The sequence below is a fragment of the Poecilia latipinna genome, unplaced genomic scaffold (genome assembly GCF_001443285.1).
Source record: "Poecilia latipinna isolate Pla-1442-1.1 unplaced genomic scaffold, P_latipinna-1.0 Scaffold206, whole genome shotgun sequence".
In the NCBI taxonomy this organism is placed as follows: domain Eukaryota; kingdom Metazoa; phylum Chordata; class Actinopteri; order Cyprinodontiformes; family Poeciliidae; genus Poecilia; species Poecilia latipinna.
The window spans coordinates 231,900-253,199 of NW_015112822.1; the positions used below are offsets into that span (position 1 = coordinate 231,900).

At 39.1% G+C, this 21,300-nt stretch overlaps 1 protein-coding gene across 2 annotated transcripts in view; it reads left to right on the plus strand.

Annotated features, from left to right (window-relative positions):
- Positions 1-21,300, plus strand: part of cdh8 (cadherin 8) — a 164,405-nt gene that overhangs the window by 108,036 nt on the left and 35,069 nt on the right. For both annotated transcript variants that reach the window (XM_015031409.1, XM_015031410.1), the window contains exons 4-6: positions 6,376-6,495; positions 15,741-15,908; positions 16,148-16,335. In XM_015031409.1, coding sequence (XP_014886895.1) covers positions 6,376-6,495; positions 15,741-15,908; positions 16,148-16,335 — 476 coding nt within the window. The remainder of the gene's footprint in view (positions 1-6,375; positions 6,496-15,740; positions 15,909-16,147; positions 16,336-21,300) is intronic.

Consider the following 21,300-nt stretch of genomic DNA (forward strand, 5'->3'; position numbering starts at 1 on the left):
TATGTTTTAGCCATCAGAGAGGCTCTATTTAAAGTATTTATTACATCAGCAGGTCAGAAAATAACCATGCCTGGGTTTAGCTTGTGAAATTGAGCTCAAAAAATGCAGATTAACCACAGTTAATTCATAATTTAACAAAGCGTAGAGATACTTTTTCCCAGAGGGCCTGGTTGGTTTGGATAAGCTTTATTTCTCTTTATGAGTTAAATAATAATTTGAAAATGAATGTTTGTATTGACTCATGTAATATTTAGTTAACAATAAAATTAGCTTGATGATCTAATTGCAAAAGGAAATAAGGAATAAATCTGTAAGCACTGCATAATTTCACTCATAATTTCAGGCTGTTTTCCCACCTGATAGTCCACTAGACTCAGTTTGATTGGGAACCAAAGTTGCAACATTTGTTACATTTTCAGTTTGTGCAGTTTTCTTTCACACTACACTGTGTCAAACAAACCAAACCCTTTGAAAATCAATTCCCCTCTTCACCTGTGGTGGAGCTACACCAAGAACTACTGAGGGAATTGACATGAGAACCTCCGAAGAAGATGCTGAGCGCAACTTCCTTCTATATGAAATGTAAACAGAAATGGTGTCACATTAGATTTTAGCGGTTGTAGGATTTGTCTTTCATCATTGGTAAAAGACCACAAGACGACACATTCGTGCTTTTAGATAGATTTTTACCCAGAATGCAAATGGAAAAAACCGTGAGTGAAACGGTGACTGGGACTGACTAGTATATATTCCATTGAGGGAAAGTTAGTTTCACATCTGCTCAAGAGCCCCCTGGTGGTTGAAGAAAAATCCACATAAAAACCAGAAAAAACAATATATGAAAAAAAAAAACACTGAATGCTCTCTGGTATGAGGAGGCGGGCCAGATCCAGCATTGTTCAGGGGGCCGGACCAAATGACGTGGCGGGCCGGATCCGGCCCGCGGGCTGTAGTTTGGGGACCCCTGGTCTAGACTCTCTGTGCGGAGGGAAATATAAAACAAGGTTCTGGTTTTTATCAAGCTTGTCCGCTTCCTGCTTTTGGAGCAGTCTTTGATCCACTTGGAGTTCACATATACATTTGAACTGCACCAGAGTTCACTTCAACCAAACGGAAACCTTGGTTTTTAGACAGACCAGAATCTGTTTATGTGATCTGCAGCAGAGTTTGGTTACATTCACACCAAACAAAACGGACTGGCCGGACAAACGAGCCAGAGTTCTGTTAAAGCAGACCAAACAGGGCTGGCGTAAATGCTTCCTTAAACATGAACCGTGTTTTCATTCACGTCGTACTTTTCTTCTGGCGCCGCATAGAGCTACTTCTTTCCTGCACCGTTTTTTTGTTTTAAACACCCATTCAGCTTTCCATCCCTGGAAGTTTATATGGTAGGTGTTGTGTCGCTATTGTTGTAATCGCCATGGCGCTACAGGCTCCAAATAAAAGCCAGAGACAATATTCCTCCTACGGTCCGGTTTGTGTGCCCGCCGCGTCCCCTACAGCTACATCCATCTCAGCAGTGTCCCTGAAATTTCTATGGATCATCAGGGGGAAAGACAAGCTAATCTGAGCTGATTTGAAATAGGACCAAAACACTGGCTTTCCTAATCCTTCTTTTTTATTTGTTATCAGGGGCAGTGAAGAACATTTTACCCCTGTGGGAGGGAAAGAAAGAGGGAGTTATTTCATGCTTCGCTGATTCTACTGTTTTTATGAAGACTTTTCTTTTTTTCTGAACCCCCTTTTTCCATACTTCAATCCATAGTGTAACTAAATTTATTAAGCCAGTATGCAGTACTCCAACACACTATATAAGGGCTGAGGTGCTTCTCATAATTAGGAAGGCGCAGATGGCTCTGCTCTTTTCTCTGTAGTAGCAGCAATTTAACTTTGAAGCAGATTAGACTCTGTATCTCTGAAAACGGGCGGTGCAATTTCCTTTGCTGTCGATTCATTTGATTCATTTGACAACTGGCAAACACATACGACACCAAGGTTATTATTTGCTTCCGGAAAATGCAATACGAAGTCTCCAATTTGGATTAAAGCACACATTTTGTGGGATTCAGATAATGTCAATGTAGCCACTTACATTCTCTTAATCGGCTGATAGTACAGTTTACCAACTAAATAAACACATCTGGAGGAAACTTTAGGATAATATGTCAGGTGTGAGAATGACTGGATTTCTTTTTTTAAAGGAAGGTTTTGTGGATTGTTTACAAGTCATGTTTTAAAAGTAGTGGATAACTATTTTAATGACCTCAACTCGACTAACGCAAAATAAACTTCCTGTCATGTGACCTGTATAATTTGATTCAGTAGGTATCTGTATGGTGACACCACAAACGAGTAGCTGTGTTTCGTCCAATTGTCATGTGAATTTTGAGCGAACTTTTAAAATGTAGCAGGCTGCTTTTTCTGAACAGCCCGCTTACCTCAAGCGAACGTAAAAACGATTTTGTGAAATAGCGGACGTTATTTTGAATTTTGTCATTTCCATCGACCTTTTGGTAATGCAAAAACACTTCCAAATGGACAAAAAGAAAAAAAAAAAACATTGATGAAAAAATTGTTTGACACAAATGGAAAAAAGTGTTTTTTAATTAGCCACTATTTGTCATTGGGCTGCAAACTAAATCCCATAAGTATGTAGTTTCCATAAAATAATTATTGTACACTTAAGAATATACAAGAAAAAGTTGTTCCTTTTTATTTACAATATATTACTGGGAAGAATTAGGTAAATAAAAACACAAAATAAGCATTTCTCCAGAAAACAAGTGGAGTAATTATGAAGCTTTGCAGTTGTGAAATTGTGTGGGATTTCTTTTTTTTTTTTTCATTAGCAGAATATCGGAAATGTTTTGTACACAATGTAATGGAAACTCAGCTGATAACCATTAACTTTTATTTATCCAAGCTTCGAATGAAAACTGGGAGATCGTAAACATGAACGTCTTACTTTCAGAAGTTTAAATTTAAATCCATGATATTTTTGGATAACAAACGTCCTGCTGTTGTTGGTAATATATGAAGCCACGTTGTTTGCAAAGCAGGGTAAGTCATCTTCCTTGGAGCAGAGAAGAAAAACTCAGCAGCTGATCCGCTGTAATGTATTTTTCTTATTTTCGCCAACGGTGTAGTGCAGCAAGCAGAAGCAAAGAGGAAAAACAGCACATTGATCTGCGCTGATCTAAAACACTGCAAAAGGCACGGCGTATAACAAGCGCCATGAAATTTACACTGTAAGCTGTGGCAACACAACAGCGTGGGTCATCATAAGACTATGAATTACTGGAACACCTCTGTCTCAGAGGACCACTTGAGGCTCCCTCACTGTGAAATAATTGGGTTGCAACAGTGAAACTGCTACTCCAGTTAGAGTGCAAAGGTGGCTTTTGCTCTGTTTTGCTGTTACAATACCGCAGACACGGCGGTGACTATTAATCAATCCTTGACACGTGTAGCTGACGGCACAGGAAACCGGTTGTGTATGTAAGTGGGGAAAAAACTCCAGCGTGGATGTGGAAATGATCCTTTGTGTATTAAAGCCGAGGATAGGAGCGTTCTGTTTTATCTGTGGTTAAATAGTTTTATTTGGATGTAAAAGTTTCAATGTTGCCTACTGAAGCTGGCTCAAACTTTGTAATCAGAATACATTTATGGTTCAGTAGATTTGAATACAAAGATAATTGTTTTCAGCAATTCAATTAAAGAATTGAATAATTATATAGATACACGTATTTCAAGATTTTATTTCTATAGATTCGAAAGGTTATGGCTTAAAGTCTCAAATTCAGTTGCTCAGAACATTTATGTATTGCTTGATGCCATTAGACTTATTTTGATAAAGAATGCTATTTTTGGCCCAGACAGTCATTTGCTCACTCTTTTTATTTATATGAGAAGTTTTTCGGTCATTTCGTCCAGCCCAAAGCTGACATTTGCTCGATATTTGTAATGCGGCAGTTCAACGCTATGAAGTCTAACAGAAATTGCGTCATAAACAATGATGCCCCAAAGCAAAGAGAAGTTTGCCAAGCCAAATGAGGCCGATGTTAATATTGATTTAATATGTGGAGGTGACACGGACTGAGCAACTTTGTTCACTTCATTGGCTGCCATTACTAAATCTAAAACAGAGCAGAAAATCTATGTCACCGTTCACAATTTCTCCTTCTGTTTGCTGATTGGCCCATTTGAAATTCTACCTGAGAAATCCCCTTCAATGGGAGAAATCCCTGACAGGAGACGAGAATTGAGAGGAATTGCATAGGAAGGCCAGATTAACCAGGTTTCCTGAACACCTCAGCAGAGCCTCATGCTGATCGCCTCCATGTCACAATGCCACTGTGATGCAGTAATTCACGTGAAAGGAGCCTCAGCCAAGTATCAAGTTTCCACACTGTACAGTACATAAACTTATTTTATAGTAGGCTGACATTTATTATTTTTCCCCTAAAAAATCTGTTAGGATTCCATTTTTACAACGTAATTCTAATCTTCAGAGAGACTGCCATTTAGCAAGGCATTTTCTCCTCTTTTTAAACATTTTTTATCCATATTTAAACTCATTGAATCAAAGCGCTGGAACCGAATCCCGTACCTGGCACGCGTCTATACAAGACACCTCATCTGCAGCGGGCAGATTCAGCCGCCTGTGGCAGGACCCGGGCCGCCTGCGATGAGGGACATCTCCCTTTGTTGTCAGGACACCTCTAAACATCTTTCAGGGAAACAATTACCATACCGTCTGCAGCATTCCTGCCAGCGTGTCGCCTGCTATCACACCGTCAGCTTCCCTTTTCCCTCTTTCTTGTCTCACGCTCACATCCTTGCGCTGACCGCTGAGGAGGTAGGACACCACGAATCCAGAACCGGCTGGGTTTAATTGGGTTAATAATATATTTAAATTCAGATTTTGAGGGGCTTTTTCTCTCCGCACAGCGGATAATGCAGCTCTGAAAGGTGGACTGAATTGGCACTAATCTCTTCCCTGATTTGCTTTGAGCACTTGGTGGAGATGGAATACTGATCAAGGTCCTCGCATATATTTTCGACAAATGTAATAAAGCTGTTGTATTATAGAACCTGATTTCCGTTGCTGAGAATAGGTTCCATAAAGGAAATGGATAATATCTGCAGCCATTGTATTTGTAAAGCCCATAAACAACACCAACAATAGTTAATCTTATAAATATATATCATACAAAAATGCATGAGTGAACAATGAAGAAGAGGTGCTACAATCTAATGCATTTTTATATATTTCAATGTAGGAACATAGTGCCATTTTATAGCACAGTCAAGAAACTGTTACATTCAGTTGTAAAAATGCTGCATATATCAAACTTAAAAAAGTTTGGGTTTACATCTTAGCCGCATCTGATCCCTGCATCATCTGTTCCACGCTGTTTCTCCATTGAAGGTGTTGAAACGAAGCTCATCTTCCACATATTCTGGGTATTGCAGGTATTTGTGCTCTGCTTGTCCAAACATCTCGGCCAACTCAAACCGTCATCGTGGCTTCTCGGTATCAATAGCTGCGTTTTCATTACCCATAAAATTGTGCAACTTGAAATTACTAAAATAAATTTGCTCAATGAAAACATGGGAGTTTCAAAAAAAAAAAACTTGAGGTAAAAAGTTTTTGCATGAGGATGGGGGGGTTTTTCAGCCGTATCAAAATAGTTGTATTTCACAAAACTGCAAATTATCTTGTGCTGTAAGCGCCATGCTGCAGGCATGGGCTGTTGTTTCATTCAGTTTGTCTATGTTATTGTTTTTTTGTCCCTGTCAAGTAAACCTAAGAAATAAGTACATAAAATTATAATTGTTTCAAAATAATTATCATGTTGTATAATGCATAATGTTCACCACAACAAATTAAGATAAACCAAATGATGTGATGACCTGTTTGGTGGGTTTTAAGGAATTCAAATTGCACATTTGCATAAAAGCTTTAGAAGAATTAGAAAAAAGCACTACTTATTATTCTGACAAGTCATGTTGATTAACCATAGTTACTGTATTCTTAAAAGCCTGGCACTGAAAGGGATCAACACAAACCAATCTCCTTCACTTTTGACCACGTTGTTCTTTTCAGTCATGATTGGACGATAAATCCAGATGTTTTTATTTATTTATTTTTTTTACTTAAAAACTAAGCCATAGAGTTTACTTCTTCACTTGAAGCACAATGCAATAAAAAAATAATAAAAAGGGTCCTGACATTTGAACCAATCAGCCCCACGTTGGGTCCAATCGTCTCATCCTGATTGGCTCAGCACAACCACGTCTCAATGTACAGAGCCTGATTGCTTATAGAACGGCTGTCCGTATAACTCCGTTCTCCGTTCTCCCGCGCCACAGGTACCCCCGTTACCAGGGTAACAGCCACGGATGCCGATGATCCGGTGTATGGGAACAGCGCTAAGCTGGTCTACAGCATTCTGGACGGACAGCCGTACTTCTCCGTGGACCCAAACTCTGGTGAGTTCACCTTTTCTGCTTGTTGGGTGTTTTTGAAAACTTAATCTTGATTGTTTGGGCGCAGATGATGTCAGTGGGGTCTCTGTTCCACCTGCAGTCGAGATAAAAAGAAAGTACACCCTTCTTAAATCGTGGGGTTTTGTGTATTTTCCATAACCAGGGTTTTTGGAGTACTTAGTTTTCCTCCAGTGAGAGTGCCTTTTCAAATTCATCATAAGCTCTATGCAGTGAAATACATGCCTGTACCTTAAACACGAAGCTCACTTTAATCACTGCGACTGCTGAAAGGACGGCATAAAGGAGGACACCTCCATAGAACCAGCTCTTTATGCTGTTATGCCTGGCTTGGTAAGGCCACGCGAAAATCTCTGAGAGACAGAAATGTTGTTTCATTAGACTTAATGGGAGCTTTTAATAGAGTGTGGAGGCTCTTTATCAGTTTCTAACCAATGGGGAGTGTAATGTCATACAAAATGTAATGAATAAAAGCCACACCCATAATGGGAGCAAAAAAACACAGAAAGAAAGACAGAAAGACAGAAAGAAAGAAAGAAAGAAAGAAAGAAAGAAAGAAAGAAAGAAAGAAGCAGGCTTTCACAGTGAGATCCTGATTACATCTGAGGATGTTTTCAATAGTTTTCTTTTTAACACTCTTGCTGGGGAAAATCTTCCTGCACATTTTAATATGCAAACATTAGCTGCTTCCTTTTTGCTGTATGAGCCAATAAGGTGATCAAAGGTCGAGTTTTTACTGGTTCAGAAAAGTTTCTCCTAAGATTTCAAAACAAGAAGGCAGATAGTACGGTTGGATGAAAAGCGCCCCTGTAATAAGTGAGCTGTAAACAGCATTAGCATACACTTTGTCAGGCTTATGACATCTCATAAGTGTAATTTAGTCCATTTTAAGGTATTAAGGGATTTACAACCTCGCCTCCTGTGATTAAGGGTGTTTTCCCACCTGGTAGACTGGTAGACTTGATTCTATTGGGGACCAAAACTGCAACATTTGTTGCATTTTCAGCTGCTGTTGCTCACTTTCACACTGAACTGAGTAAAACCAATCACATTCTTTGAAAAACCTGTCCCCCTCCTCACCTGTGGTGGCGCTGCTGGAATGGACTGTAGGATAAACCTCTGAAGAAGACACTGAGCATTTACATTTCTTTTCAAAATGTAAATAAAAGTTCCATCCCATTTCAGTGGTTAGTAAAAGACCACGAGGCATTTCTCTTCTGAGTTCTATTTTGGTTTTATTTACCCAGAATGCCCTGGCCAGTAGTCCACTTATCCCTGAGTTAAAGCTACATGTCTCTGGGTGCTACAGGTGGCAGACCATCAGCAGGTGGAAACCCAACAGTTTCCTCGCCTTCTGGCCCAAAGATGATGATTCCCCTCCCCTCTCCAATTACATTAAAAGTGTATTAGTTCTTTAAAAAAAGAGAGAAAAAAAATCCATGACAAACCACTTCTTTGATGGCTTGTGCATCGACCAACATGTTGTTCGCCGCCATTCCTACATGGTTGTTTGGCAGGAGCAGCGTTCAGCAGGCCCATAAGGGACGACATTATCAAATGCCTGCTAAAGGGGGGAGCTGACAGTGTTGGTTTATTGCTTGAAAAGTTGTGCAACAACAACAGGACTGCAGGTAACTCGGCCCATCTGTTTTGTGAAACGCTTATAGATTATCGCTGCGTGGGGCTGGCGCTAACTCAGGCTGCCAGGCGCAACCATCCCACCCCCCATTACCCTCCTCCCCCCTCTTCGTCTATCGCTTCCCGCTCCAGCTGCTCACTCAAGCACGCTCCAGAACATAAGCCCTTATGCTGGGGCAGACATCACTGCTACTGGGGCAGCGGGACCTAACTGGAGGCGCCACAGGAAAATAATGTGTCACTGTTGTGATTTAAAAAATCAAAATTCCCTGTGTGTGATGAAAGGCAAATAGAAGACATGAAGATTTAAGATTGGTTAATGTCATCATGAACAGCAAATGGTTCATCCAGCATTTTGAATCAAAGTTAGTTTTCACAGTCTGGTAGGCTAACATTTGTTACATTTTCAGCTGCTGCCATTCGCTTTCACACCGCAGTGGGTCAAAGAAACCAAACCCTTTGAGAAACTGTTCATCCCCTCGCCTGTGGTGGCACTGCAACAAGAACCACTGAAAGAAACAATATAAAATCATCTGAAGAAGACACGGAGGGGAACGTCCTTTGTCACAAAATGTAAAGAAAACGTGGGAGAAAAATAGTAATTTTCTCATCAGAAAAGTTGGGAGATAAAATTTTTTAAAATGATTTATCTAGACAGATTGATGAATTGGAAATTGACTTCAGCAGTTTATTTGATGAAACAAAGGCCTGTTTTTGTGGGAAAGTTTATTTCTAAAATGGCAAAGTTTTTAACCATTGGAAAAACATGAAAAAAAGTGAAAACACCCTTTTTCATGAAAATGTTGACATATTATCCTCCAACCTCTAACCTGACCTTTTACCACAAACCCGACACACATAGCAACAACAATGGCGGATAACATGTTTGTGGCTGTGATCCAGCAGCAAAGCTTCATTCATTAACTTCAAGAAATCGTCTGTAGGCTGTTGTATCCGACTGATATGAGAAGGTTTACTAAAAACAGAACATCCTGTTGTTTTTTTGCTTTGCTCACCGTTAACATTACGTGTGCGCATGCTCCATGTTTAGCCCGACTTTCAGGTTCTGAGGAAGCAAAAATAGCATCTGGAATCGTTTTCTGTGTTTCCATGTGAACAAAAACATTCCTGGAAACAGTCACATGTGGGAATTTTGGAAAGCGACTGCATGTTTTATAAAAAAACAAAAATGCCGATGGGGCCTTAACGGGGTATTCACAGATCATAAAAAGAAAAAAAACTTTATTTTCAGTTTCGTTTTAAGTTTCAGACCAGCTGGTCACTGTTCAAGCCCAGACGAGCTGAAAATCACCAGATTCTGCTCACCAGCTCATTCTGTGATGCTAAGCTACACAAATGACATAACATTCAAGTCATGGAGCTCAAACATATACTCATTAGTAATATGTGGTTCGTCAGCAGGACGTGTGAAAGCGGAGCCTCCTTCAGCTGGCTGCTCATCCTGAACGCCAAACGGGCCGGCGCTCATACGGTGCTGTGTTCTGTAGCGTCACTGTGATGAATTCCAAAAGTAATATTAATAATTACTTCTCCCTTTCACAAACTCCGACACATCACGGTTCATAAACCTAACTCAAAACAGATTCCAGATTGGATCTCTAATTGCTTTCTCAGCCGACTTTTTAAGCACGTGTCTGTAAGCAACGTGATTAAATGACGGCGGAATCACATTAATAAGGGATGAGATGGAAATTGACGGCTCGTAATTTTGGGAAAAACAGAACACAATAAGCAACTTTGACGAAAGGCAGCTTCCGGATTTATGTACATAATCAGAAGGAGCGCTGGCATCAACAGAGGGAACTGGAAACCCGGCGTACAGTAGGTGTGGCCGTCCCAGAGCGGCGATGGCGGCGGAAGTGCGCTGAATGGACGTTCCTGACGATTAGCATTCACGTTTTGTTGCCGTCGCAGATGGCTCATTCAAGTGAGCCAGATGTTTTGATGAATGTTAATGGGAAATAAAAGGTAAGAAGAAAACAACCATTAGAATGCGTTTGACACGTGCAGCGACACGTCGGAAATGAAACGGGTTCAATAAATAAATAAACATCGTACCCCAATTCATCACTTGGTTAATGGTCGGTGAAGTAAGAAAAAAAAACGAAAATAAGGAAAAGTTGAGGAAAATATCTATGGAAATGAGTGTTTGTCTGTCTTCCCTTCTCGGTGATTAGGAATTAATTTGAATAATTAATGATGATCAACAGAGATGAGAGTGTTGCTGTTTGTAGGAAGTCTGAGTATCATTCTGTGTGTGTGTGCGTGTGTGTGAGACACTAAGTGTCTTGTTTGTGTTGCTCTTCGCAGAAGGGAGGCTGGCCTACCTTCTTGTTCTTGAGTGTGAGTAAGTGTGCTACAGATTGTTCATTTCACTGTTTGAGCTACAAATGTTGCATTTCCTAATGTGGATATAAATAGAATACATTAGAAGAAAATTGTACCATATGTACCGTCTCTACATATGGTACAGATGTCACAGTGCATGGAATCTGAATAAGTCAGCACTCCACACCAAAGCAACGCAAGAACGGCTGGTGGTGACACGATTTTCACTCTTATTTTTTCTCTTTTATTGCCACTCTGCAATGCCTAATCTGGCCTAATACTGACGCACTGAAATTATTCCTTTATTAAGAACCCCTCAATATTACACAAAACAAAGACCCAGAATGCATCAAAAGGCAATGTTTACTTAAATTATTGAATTTGAAAGTAATTTTTTCTTTTAAATTCAATGATTAAATTGTGTCTTTTTGTGTAAAGTCTCCTACTTTACAGGCGAAACCTTGACTTGAAAAGATCAAAACATTGGGCATTTATTGCTCTGTGCCTTTGAGTTAAATCTGTGTTGAACATAAACAATATAGGTGAAATGAAACACTCAACAGGTGAATCTGGAGTAGAATCTAAGATTTAACTTAAGAGGCTTAAAAAATATTGTGAGAATTACAGCTTTATTTAAGACAGTGTCCTTGTGTTCACCGGATCAAAAGGGATTAACCGTTATTCAGGTGTGGCCTCTTTGCTTGTCATTTGGCATGTAAAGAAAAGGCCTGTGGTAGACCAACAAAAAACCTCTTGATAAGAATGACAGAAATGTTTCAACAGGAGACGCTTTGAAAAGGGAATAGACCCGAGAGCCAAGGAGGAGCACGGGTTTGAGTGGTGCTACGAAGCAGGATTAGTGGCTTAGAGAGGAGTCTTCAGGTTTTATTCAGCATCACAAAGCTGGTTTTCACAACCTATTGTTGTGGGAGCGCAAGGTGGAAATCCTACGGTGTTTTGGAAAAGGTTTGATTCAATGACAAATACAAGCGTGAGCAATTAGAAAGTCACTTTTCAGCAATGAAACATTTTTCTGTTGCACAAATCGAATGAAACGCTTAAGAACTCTGGTTGGTTTGGCTAGAAAGTCCGGTTCATTTTCAGAGGTGTGAATGGAATAAAAGTCTGATGTGGAACAAACTCTGGTATGTCTGCAAACGTCAGTTGAAATGAACTCTGATGTGGTTCGAATTCATATGTGAATGTCAAACAAATTGGAGACCGCTCCAAAAGCAGGGAGTTTACTACAGCGCAGGGCATTCTGGGTAAATACAACCAAAAGCAAACATGCTAGTCCAGCGCCAGCAGCAGAAACGTCCCAAAAGCAAAAGAGAAATCCCACAACCGCTAAAATCTGATGCTATGACTTTTTTTTTTATTACATTTTGCGAAGAAATGTAATACCCCATTGTGTATAGTGTCGTCTTCAGAGGTCTTTTGTGTCACTTCCTTCAGTGGTTCTTGGTGCAGCGCCACCACAGGCGAGGAGGGGAACAAGTTTTTCTAAGGGTTTGGTTGGTTTGACAGAGCGCTGCTGAAAATGTAACAAACGCTGCAAATCTGGTTCAGTTGAACCGAGTCCACCAAACTATCAGGTGTGCAAAGATTATTAGCATCTGGAGAAAATACAGTTGAAAAATATCATTCAATATGATAAACAGTGGGTTTGATACAGGCCTGTATCTCTTCAGAAGTGACCTGTCTAGACTTCTCTTTTTACTTCAAGTGGCTGAATCACAGTTTTTAGGCATTGAAGATACTTGAAAGCAATGATGTATTTACTAAAATTTCTAAAGCCATGGAAAGTGCAACACTTAGAAAAAAAAAACTGTTGGCATAGTGTCAAGGCAGCAAGTGTAGGAATTCAAGTGATCTGTGATGTAACTTTGAAAACCATGTATAACTTCACCTATTAATTCCACTTTCAAACATAAAATACTAACTAAAGATATTAAAGATTCAGGTTAAAAAACGAATGCTTTTGCATGGGACTTTATGTAATTCACGGGTTCATGTTGGAAACCTGAGACTGAATCAAATGCAGCTTTATACTCATGTTACATTAATCAGACACAATGTATTAGACTGGAATTAACGTGGAAAAAAAATAATCATAATTGTGGATTTTAGATGCCTAATGAAAGACAACAAATGAAGAATTTTGATGAAGCCACTCGCTGCAGTGAGTCATTTTTAGCCTTGTTCAGTGGAAAACAACAGCTGGGGCTGTTTTTGAAAGATGAAAACATTCACCTGCGCCTTGACAACATCACGTTGGGAAACAGAGCAATTATACATAATAACACAGTTTTTAATGATCAGATATACTTGTGCAACAGAGCCATTGTGTTGATAGGAGTGGTTAATAAATAAAAGCATCCGCATAGTTTCTGGCCATTTTTATTTATTTTTTTTTATACCAACTTTTCTTCCTGCTTTGGCTCCAGCTGCTGTGTTCACATAAATAGTAGAATTCTCCTCTGAATTTTGAATCAGAATTCATCTTCCTGTTTTGAAATAGTCCCTTGACGGTCTCTGGTCATCTGAGAATAACTTGTTTTTCATTAGGTCTACATAGCTGACTTTTGAGTGGATACATATGTATATTTTTAAACTGCTTACAGTTCATTTAAAATGAGAAGATAAACATTATTAAACTGTAAATGCCAGATTTAGCCGACAGGTGGATTTTGGTTGATGATGTCAAACAAGAGGAGAAAATGAGATGCGTTGCATAAAGCCAACAAACACCTGACATAAGAGTTATATGGAAATGACTAAAGTATGTTGGAAATAAAAATACGTATAACAGTACACACACCCCTTAAAATGCTGGGGTTTTGACAAATAAAAGAATCAAGTGACCTGTGGTAGCAAAAGTCCTGAAAGCTGAACTTTAGCTAAAATGAATCAGATTCTTTAAATCTGAATGTAAGAAAATTGAAAGCTAAAACTAAACCTGATGGCACATCAAGACAGTGTTAGCTTAGGGTTAAAACAAGGCTATTAGGACTATTTCTAATGTATTTTAATGTAGTAAATATGAATTTTCATTCAATTGCACAAGATAAATGTTAAATTATGAAATAATCCAACAGAGTTGGATTTTATTTAACCCCTTAACCTGCACTAGAAGCCTGCGTGCCGATTTTCCATTGTATTTTCCGGGGTTGAGGGTTAATCATACATCTCTTCCTGGACCAAAGAGATGTGTGATTATTACATTCATCTTGATATTGCATGTTTTGTGGATATCATCTTTTTGGTGAATAATACTCAGACTTGGAGGGGGATGGATAACTTGAAAAAAATGATATTGCAGTCTTGTTTTTTCTCTCTTTTTTTAGATTTTAGATTTTCCTAGCAGTTCCAGTCAAAGTACAGATTAAAGTGTCTCCTCGGCTGATTTGCCTGTTATGTTTACAGACAATGTTGACTGATGAGGTTAGGTAGCCTAGATATGTGCCGGTATTTTGTTTCTGAAGGACCCGAAGTTCACGTTAAGGGACCCATAAACAAAGATAAACAGATTTTTTTTAAAAATCATTTCTGCTTATAAGTTAGGAAAACTAGATAATACTCAAAGAGAAAATGTTTTATAATATTAAAAGGTCTGGCTTTTTTAAAATATAAAATACAAACTTTTTTCCTTTATTACTTTACATGCCATATTTTGTTTAAAAATAGTCTCACAACATGAAATAATTGAAGATTTTAGTCAACAAATAAAAAAATATTTCCCGGTACATCTGGTTTTCTTAAAACACATTGTTTTGCAAGTAGGCAAAAAATATTGTAGGAAGGTGGTTCATTCAGTTTTAAAATTATTTCTTTACTTTTTAAAACTATGTTTAAAAAAGCCACTAGGGTTTTTTGTGGTGTGGCTGTTGCTCTAGAAAATATTCATACGAACGTCCAGACCAAAGCAAAAAAGCATTTCTGTTGCACATTTTTTATTTTCCATTTGTAAATGCATGTTTTTTTGTTTTTTTTAATAAAATAAGTAATCATATTTAGTTGCACATCCCATGGATCAGAAAACGCTATGTTATAAACTGGTATGGCATATTTTTACTGTAAAGGTGATAATATACTGGGAAATAGTTCATTATTATTTTATTATTCTTATTCTTGGTTTTTTATATATATTTTGAACACTTTTTGAACCTACATACTTTAATGTTGCTCTTACATCTGAATTTCCATCTGAGTGGAGCATTAAAACATATTTCAATTCTGTTCTATTTATTGTAATACATTGAAATGGATTACAAATTGTGGTCATTTTTATTTAAAGTAGGTTTGAAAACCTTTCCAAGGAACTGTAAATGGCTAAATATGTTAAAAAAAATTACTAGTTAAACATCTAAGAGAAAAAATATTTGAAATAAATAAAGAAGAGTTGTGTTGATCCAACAACCCACCAAGACTGGAAGGTGTTTACCATGAATTACTCATTCCTCCAATGCCGTCAGATTGCAATTCATCTCCCTCACCTCTGCATTTAGTTAGAGAATCGCTTTTGTGTTTGACCTCCAAAATAAAAGTGCCCTTGAATTTCTGAGCGACAAAGAGAGAGGGAGAGAGAAAAAAACAGCTATCTAGGGGAAAACAAGCAGGCAGCTGAAAGCAGCCTAACCCCTCCCATGTTTCTCATCATAGCCAAGCATATTATCATTGTCTGGGGGAGCTGAAGACCAAGGCAGGGTGTCAAGCCAAAGCCGGGCTTTTATGAGGGGTTTTATATTCATTTGATGATCTTGCAGGCCTCTGTTTCCTGAGTGGATTATCCATATATGCCAGTGCTGAGCCCTTTTTATATTCACCACTGCGGCAGAGTCAATAAGGTCCGTTCTGCATACAATATTCAAGATTATACAAGACAGACAGCATAATTCACACTCAATCAGAATACAAATGACTGCAGACAGCGGGAACAACTCATTGGAAAACAAACAGATGATTCTCAGGACTGGGACCGGATCAGTCACGACCAACCTTTCTACACGCTCACAGGCGACACTCTTTAGAAAAAGACGAGGACTGGCGGAGAATTCGGTCTCCCTGCTTAGTGTGACTTCTTTGCTTTTCAGCGTCGAGGCCCAGGATAACCCCGGATGGTGGCGAAGGTTACCGCTGGGCTTTAATCTTCGCCCTTCGCTTCCTTGAGCGTCATTAATTTGATGTGCAGAGTATATCAGTCATGTTGTTAATTGTGTGTTATGAACTGTTCCCTCCTGCAGCCACCATAAAAATCGCTCTCCATGGGATGGATCGGGAGGTGAAAGAGGAGTACTTTGTGGTCATCCAGGCTAAAGACATGGGGGGTCATATGGGCGGCTTGTCTGGGACGACCACAGTGACCATCATGCTTACGGACATCAACGACAATCCACCCAAGTTCTCCAAAAGTAAGGCACCTTACATCCTCCAAAGACCCAAATCCAATAAAAAGATGCTCCATCTGCGTATTTCCTATAATTAGGCAAAATAAATGCTTCCGAGGCAATGTCATCAAGCAACTCCTTGGAAGGCAATTGTGCTCACTGCTGTAATATATCACAATATCACAATGTGCCCACGTATGTGTAATTTTGGTAATTTCATTAGGATTTCTGGAAAACCCAGTGGCTATTCATTTCCTCTGTAGGCTTGTACGAGTTTGGGATCCCTGAGGACCTTCCAATAGGGAAGACAGGCGGCAAGGTGAAGGCGACCGATCGAGACATCGGTGAGAACGCAAAGTCAACGTACAACATCATAGAGGGAGATGACCTTGGTACGTTCGAGATCATCACCGACGCACAAACACAAGACGGGATTCTTAGACTAAGAAAGGTAAGAAACAAAACTTTACAAAACCTTCTTCTCTCTGGACATTTTGGATAGGTCATGCTATTTCAAAAACTATTCAAGTGTCTCTTAGTAGTGTATTTATTTTTTTTTTTTACATTGTCAAAAGTATTTGTTCACCCCATCAAAATTGTTCCAATCACTTTCTTAGCCAAGGGTGTATAAAATCCAACACCTTGCACCCTAAATAGTGTACCATGGCTACCATATTTCAGTCAATTCAATAGCAACAGACCTTTAGACTTCACTTGTTCATAAAATTACTGCATAAAAACATTATGAAACGGGTTCACATGGATAAATAACTACATTTAGGCCTTACATCACTAAGTCCAATGGAATTCATCACAAACAAAAGCAGTAGAAATGTCCTGTTTGGAGTGAAGACTCATGTATCTTGGTCTGGGTTTGGCAGTCACCATAATTGTCTGGATGCATTGCATCTGTCACGATCCATGTTTCTGTGTGTTATTTTTGAGTTTATTTTGTGTGTAGTCCTGTTCCCTGTGAGTCTCTGTCCTGTCCTTCCCGTTGATTGTTCCCAGGTGTGTCTCGTTCCCTTGATTACCCCTGTGTGTATTTAGTCCCACCTGTTGTCTATGTTCTTCGTCGGGTCCTTGTCTATTGTCTAATGTATGTTGCATGCTGTCTTTGCGCTCCAGTGGAACTGCTAAGTCCTGGGTAGCGTCAGCTCTCGTCTCCAGTCCTGTGTATCAGTTGCTACCGGTATTTGGCTGTGTGCCTGTCTCTCTGCCGTGCTGCCTGTGTTGGACTGTTTTGAGCCTTCATTAAACTCGTCATCATCACCATAACCTGGGTCCTGCGTCTCTCCTCACCACCATCCACCACCGCTCTTGAAAGCATCAAATGTAGAGTTTGGTTCAAAGTGATGTAAGGTGTTGAACAGTTTTTTTAGAAGTTGTGTTCATCCCCTTAATTCAACTGATTGGAGAATTGGCTGTGGTGGAACTTGACCCCAACTCAATGGAAGACCTTTGGGATCAGTTAGAACAGAGAGAGAGAATCATGCATCTTTATCCAACATCAGTGTTTGACCTCACAAACAGTTCTGGAAGAAAGGTCAAAAATCCCCATAAAGAACTGAAGTTATTTTTACTGCAGAGTGTACTTCATTACATAATGATGAGACAATAAACAACACTGGGTTTCATGAGAAAGTGACAAGATTTTAGCATTATTTTTAGACTCATCATTTTCCTTAAGTTTTCTTGGGCCTAGAAAGGATTTGAAATTCCCTTTTTGGGGTTTCACAAATAGAATGAACATTTTACAAATTCACAACACGTGTTTTTAAAAATCTGTTCCATAAAATATCATCCAACTCTGGTTGGATCCGTTTAAGTATTATGAATTTTAAACTCGACAGAATCAAATGCCGTCCGAACTGTGAAATTTGGAAGCTCCAAAGCATGTGCTAACTCTATTGCTGCTAGTGGCTAACAGCTAATATTTTGAAGTGATTAGTATTTGTAGCTTGTCTGTAACCTTTTGTTCTATAAAGTAATCAAAATGTCAAAAGCCTTTATTTTCTGATGCAACAGAACAACTAAGGAACATTTTTTCTTTCTACTGGGTTCAACAAACGGGGAACACCAAATGACAGCTACTAGCAAAAATCTCGCTAGAGTGGCGGCAGCAACAAAAGTTGAACGTTTTTCAATTTTCTTGTGTTACCTCACCCATTTCTTGTGTTACCTCACCCATGTAAGAGTGCATGTTTACATGTTCAAGATTGAAATTGCACATTTACGCAATGGTTGCTTGGCTGGAGGAAAGAAAATGATTGTTGCTTCATTGCAGAAGTTCCATAGAAAATCAATGGAGATGGAGCGATGTCACCTCCCATGTGTCAAGCTCTTAATTCAAAATAAGTTTCTCAGACAGAAATACTGCAGTGTCAAACATAAAGCACAATGGTTTATATCTATAATATATCTATAATGTCCATTAAAAAAACTGGTACTTACTTCCGCAGATGGGCTAGTTAGTGCTTTGCCAGGCAACCGTCACCTTGACAAGAAATATCGTGACATTTAATATTGAAAGCCATCATGCTACAAGATTATGTTATAAAATTACACTAAAGAAGAAGTTTTTCCTTCAGGTCAAGATGTTATCACTTATCAGTGGCTAACTAAAACAATAATTTTGTATTATGCACAGAACTAAAGCTTAAAATGGTAAAACCTTGTTAGATTGTAAGAAAATAGCCAGTCTTGACTGATATTTCTTGTAAATAAAACACATTTTTGAGTGTTTTAATTCGGTATGCATGACAGATGGATATGAGAGCTAAGGTCCTGAGTCAGAGCTGCTTCAGTGTCTGCTAAGAGCAGCTGAGCATCACTCAAATCTGGAATGGCATTGTGTTGTCACATACAACAACATTACCCCAAGGACATGTCGTGCGACTTTGTGGAAGTGTGAACAATGAACCGCGTAGGAGGTGGAAGGTATAAGAGTTAAGGCAATCTTCCGGGACAACAACAACACAATGCCACTGCAGACAATATGAGCTCTGCAAAACAAATGTGACACTAAAATCATGAGATCTCCAACTGTCGACAAAGCAAATGTCACATCTCCTTGTTGTTTCTGGAATCATGTTCTGCAGAAACAGAGACTTTTTCGGGGCTGGCTCTGCTTCGTCTTTGTTGGCCTCTGAGTTTGATGCCTACATTCAATGCCTTTTCATACACCCAGCGGAGCCATATGGGCTTCCAATTGCAGTTTGCCACGAGGCATGTACAGGACACTGCAAACATTTCATGTGTTTGCTTTGGTGGTCTGGTGAGACGAGACTAAATCTGAACCTTTTGATGTGTGTGTGCTGTGTCTGGTAGACAAACAGTGCATCACCCCGATCAGATCTATCCCACTGTGGCCAATGCTACAGGGCGTCGGCAGCAAAGGGGAACCTGCTCAGTTCAGTGGAGATACAATAAACTAAAAACTTAGACTTGGTGTAAGATTCAAATTAATCTTAGTTTGCCACATCTCCTTAATATTCAAACTAAGTCTTAGTTTGAATCTAATCTGGTGTAAGGCAGCAAAACTAAACTCTCTGGCAGAACTAAAATGGAACAACTTAGATGAATCACATTCATGTGTTAGAATGCCCTAGTCAAAGTCTTGATGTAAATCTTTGCTAAACGTGGTGCTCTCTGTCTGTTCCAGGTGTGTCAACAGTTTGTTTACAACTTTATTCATATTCCCCTAATGTCGAAAAAACACAGTTTCGCAAATGACGTTTCCATTAAGTAAAAAACACAATTAAAATCATATGTGGATAAGTTTTGTTCACATGATAAGTCATTGGATAACATGCCTCGTCATCATCCTCCAACTACTCTTTGTCTTCTTGTGCTTCGCGCCAACGGCAACATCAAGTGGTTGATCATGAGACTTGCGTGATGCAAAAAAAAAAAAGCGCTTCCATTGCAATTTTATGAAATAAACAAACAGAAACACCTCCTCCTAGCGCCAAAACATTTGATCAAAGAACAGGATTTTATTTTAAAATTTTCCCATTTTAATTAAGCAAATTTCTCCTCGAAATGTCAATTTGCGCAATTATATTGTTAATGGAAACGCAGCTAGTGTGTAACAGTAAAAATGTGATATGAATACCTCCTGCAAAGCCAATGCCTTCTGGCTACAACCAAAGGGAAAGGTATAGATTTTTATTTTAGCCCTGGACAGGAGTAAATATTCTCCTGTAGCTCTAACTGCAACGTCCATCTAAATCAACATTTAAATTATTTAAGGTCTTTATGGTGAGATTAAATCTTATTGATCTAAGAGCAGAGATGGGCAAACGAGGGGCAGAAATCCTTTTCTGTTTGAGTTCTAAGCTTTTTATCTGTTAGCCCCCAGGCCTGTCGGGGGATGTTAGAGGGATGCTGAGCTTTCACCCCTGCAGCCAGCGGTGAACTTTCAAGTCTCTAAATGGCCTGCGTGTACATGCTGATTTGATGCTAACGCTTGACTGAGGCCAAAGAAAGACACAGTGGGGTTGTCGGGTAACATGCATGGGGGATGTTTGCTCAGTGGCGACAAGAATGTGTCTCTTTCACTGCGTGACTCGCCTCCTCTTAAGAAACAAGAAGTTAATTCACATTGTTAAGTAAGCCTTATTGGTACAGCCTTTTTAAGACATAGACCATAAAATGCAGTGCATAAAAAAGCTAAAAACATCCAATCATAAGAGGGTTGAATAATTAAATTAAAAGCAATTGTAAAACAATGAGTTTTTAGTTGTTTTTTACTCAATAGAGTCCACAGAACGTTCCAGAGTTCTGGAGCTACTGCTGAAAACGTTCTATCATCCTCAGTCTTCAGCACAACCAAACACCTTGATCACATGATTCAAGGAACCTGCTGGGGATATGATATATGTTGTAAGTGATAAACACATGAGCCAAATCAGAGACTGAACACGATGAAAGTAAAACCAGAGTCAAAAGTACGAAGAGTTTTCATCATTAGAGATGTTTTTCTGGAAGGCATACAAGACTTTCAGTTTTGTCTTCATTTAGTTTGGAAGCATTTTTAGTCATCAGGTTTTTATACAGTCTAAAGCATGTCTGTACCTCATAAGGCCTAAAGTAGACATACAATTGAATATCATCTGCGTATCAGTGATATGAGACATTTTAAAAAATACTCAAAAGCTTCTGAAGAGAGAGCAAGTAAACTAGAAACAGGGCACCAAAACAGAACCCTGAGGTACACCAAGGTGACGGTGGCTTAAGGAAAGCAGCAACACAGATTAAACAAAGAAAGATATGAAGAAAACAGTAAAGATCCTGATCCATCGGGCCAATCCCTCAACCTGTCAAGTAAGATCAGGTGGTCAACTGTGTCAAAGGTCAAAGTGAGGTTCAACATCAGACTGTTTACTTTAGACAGTGAACAGTCTGCACTGAC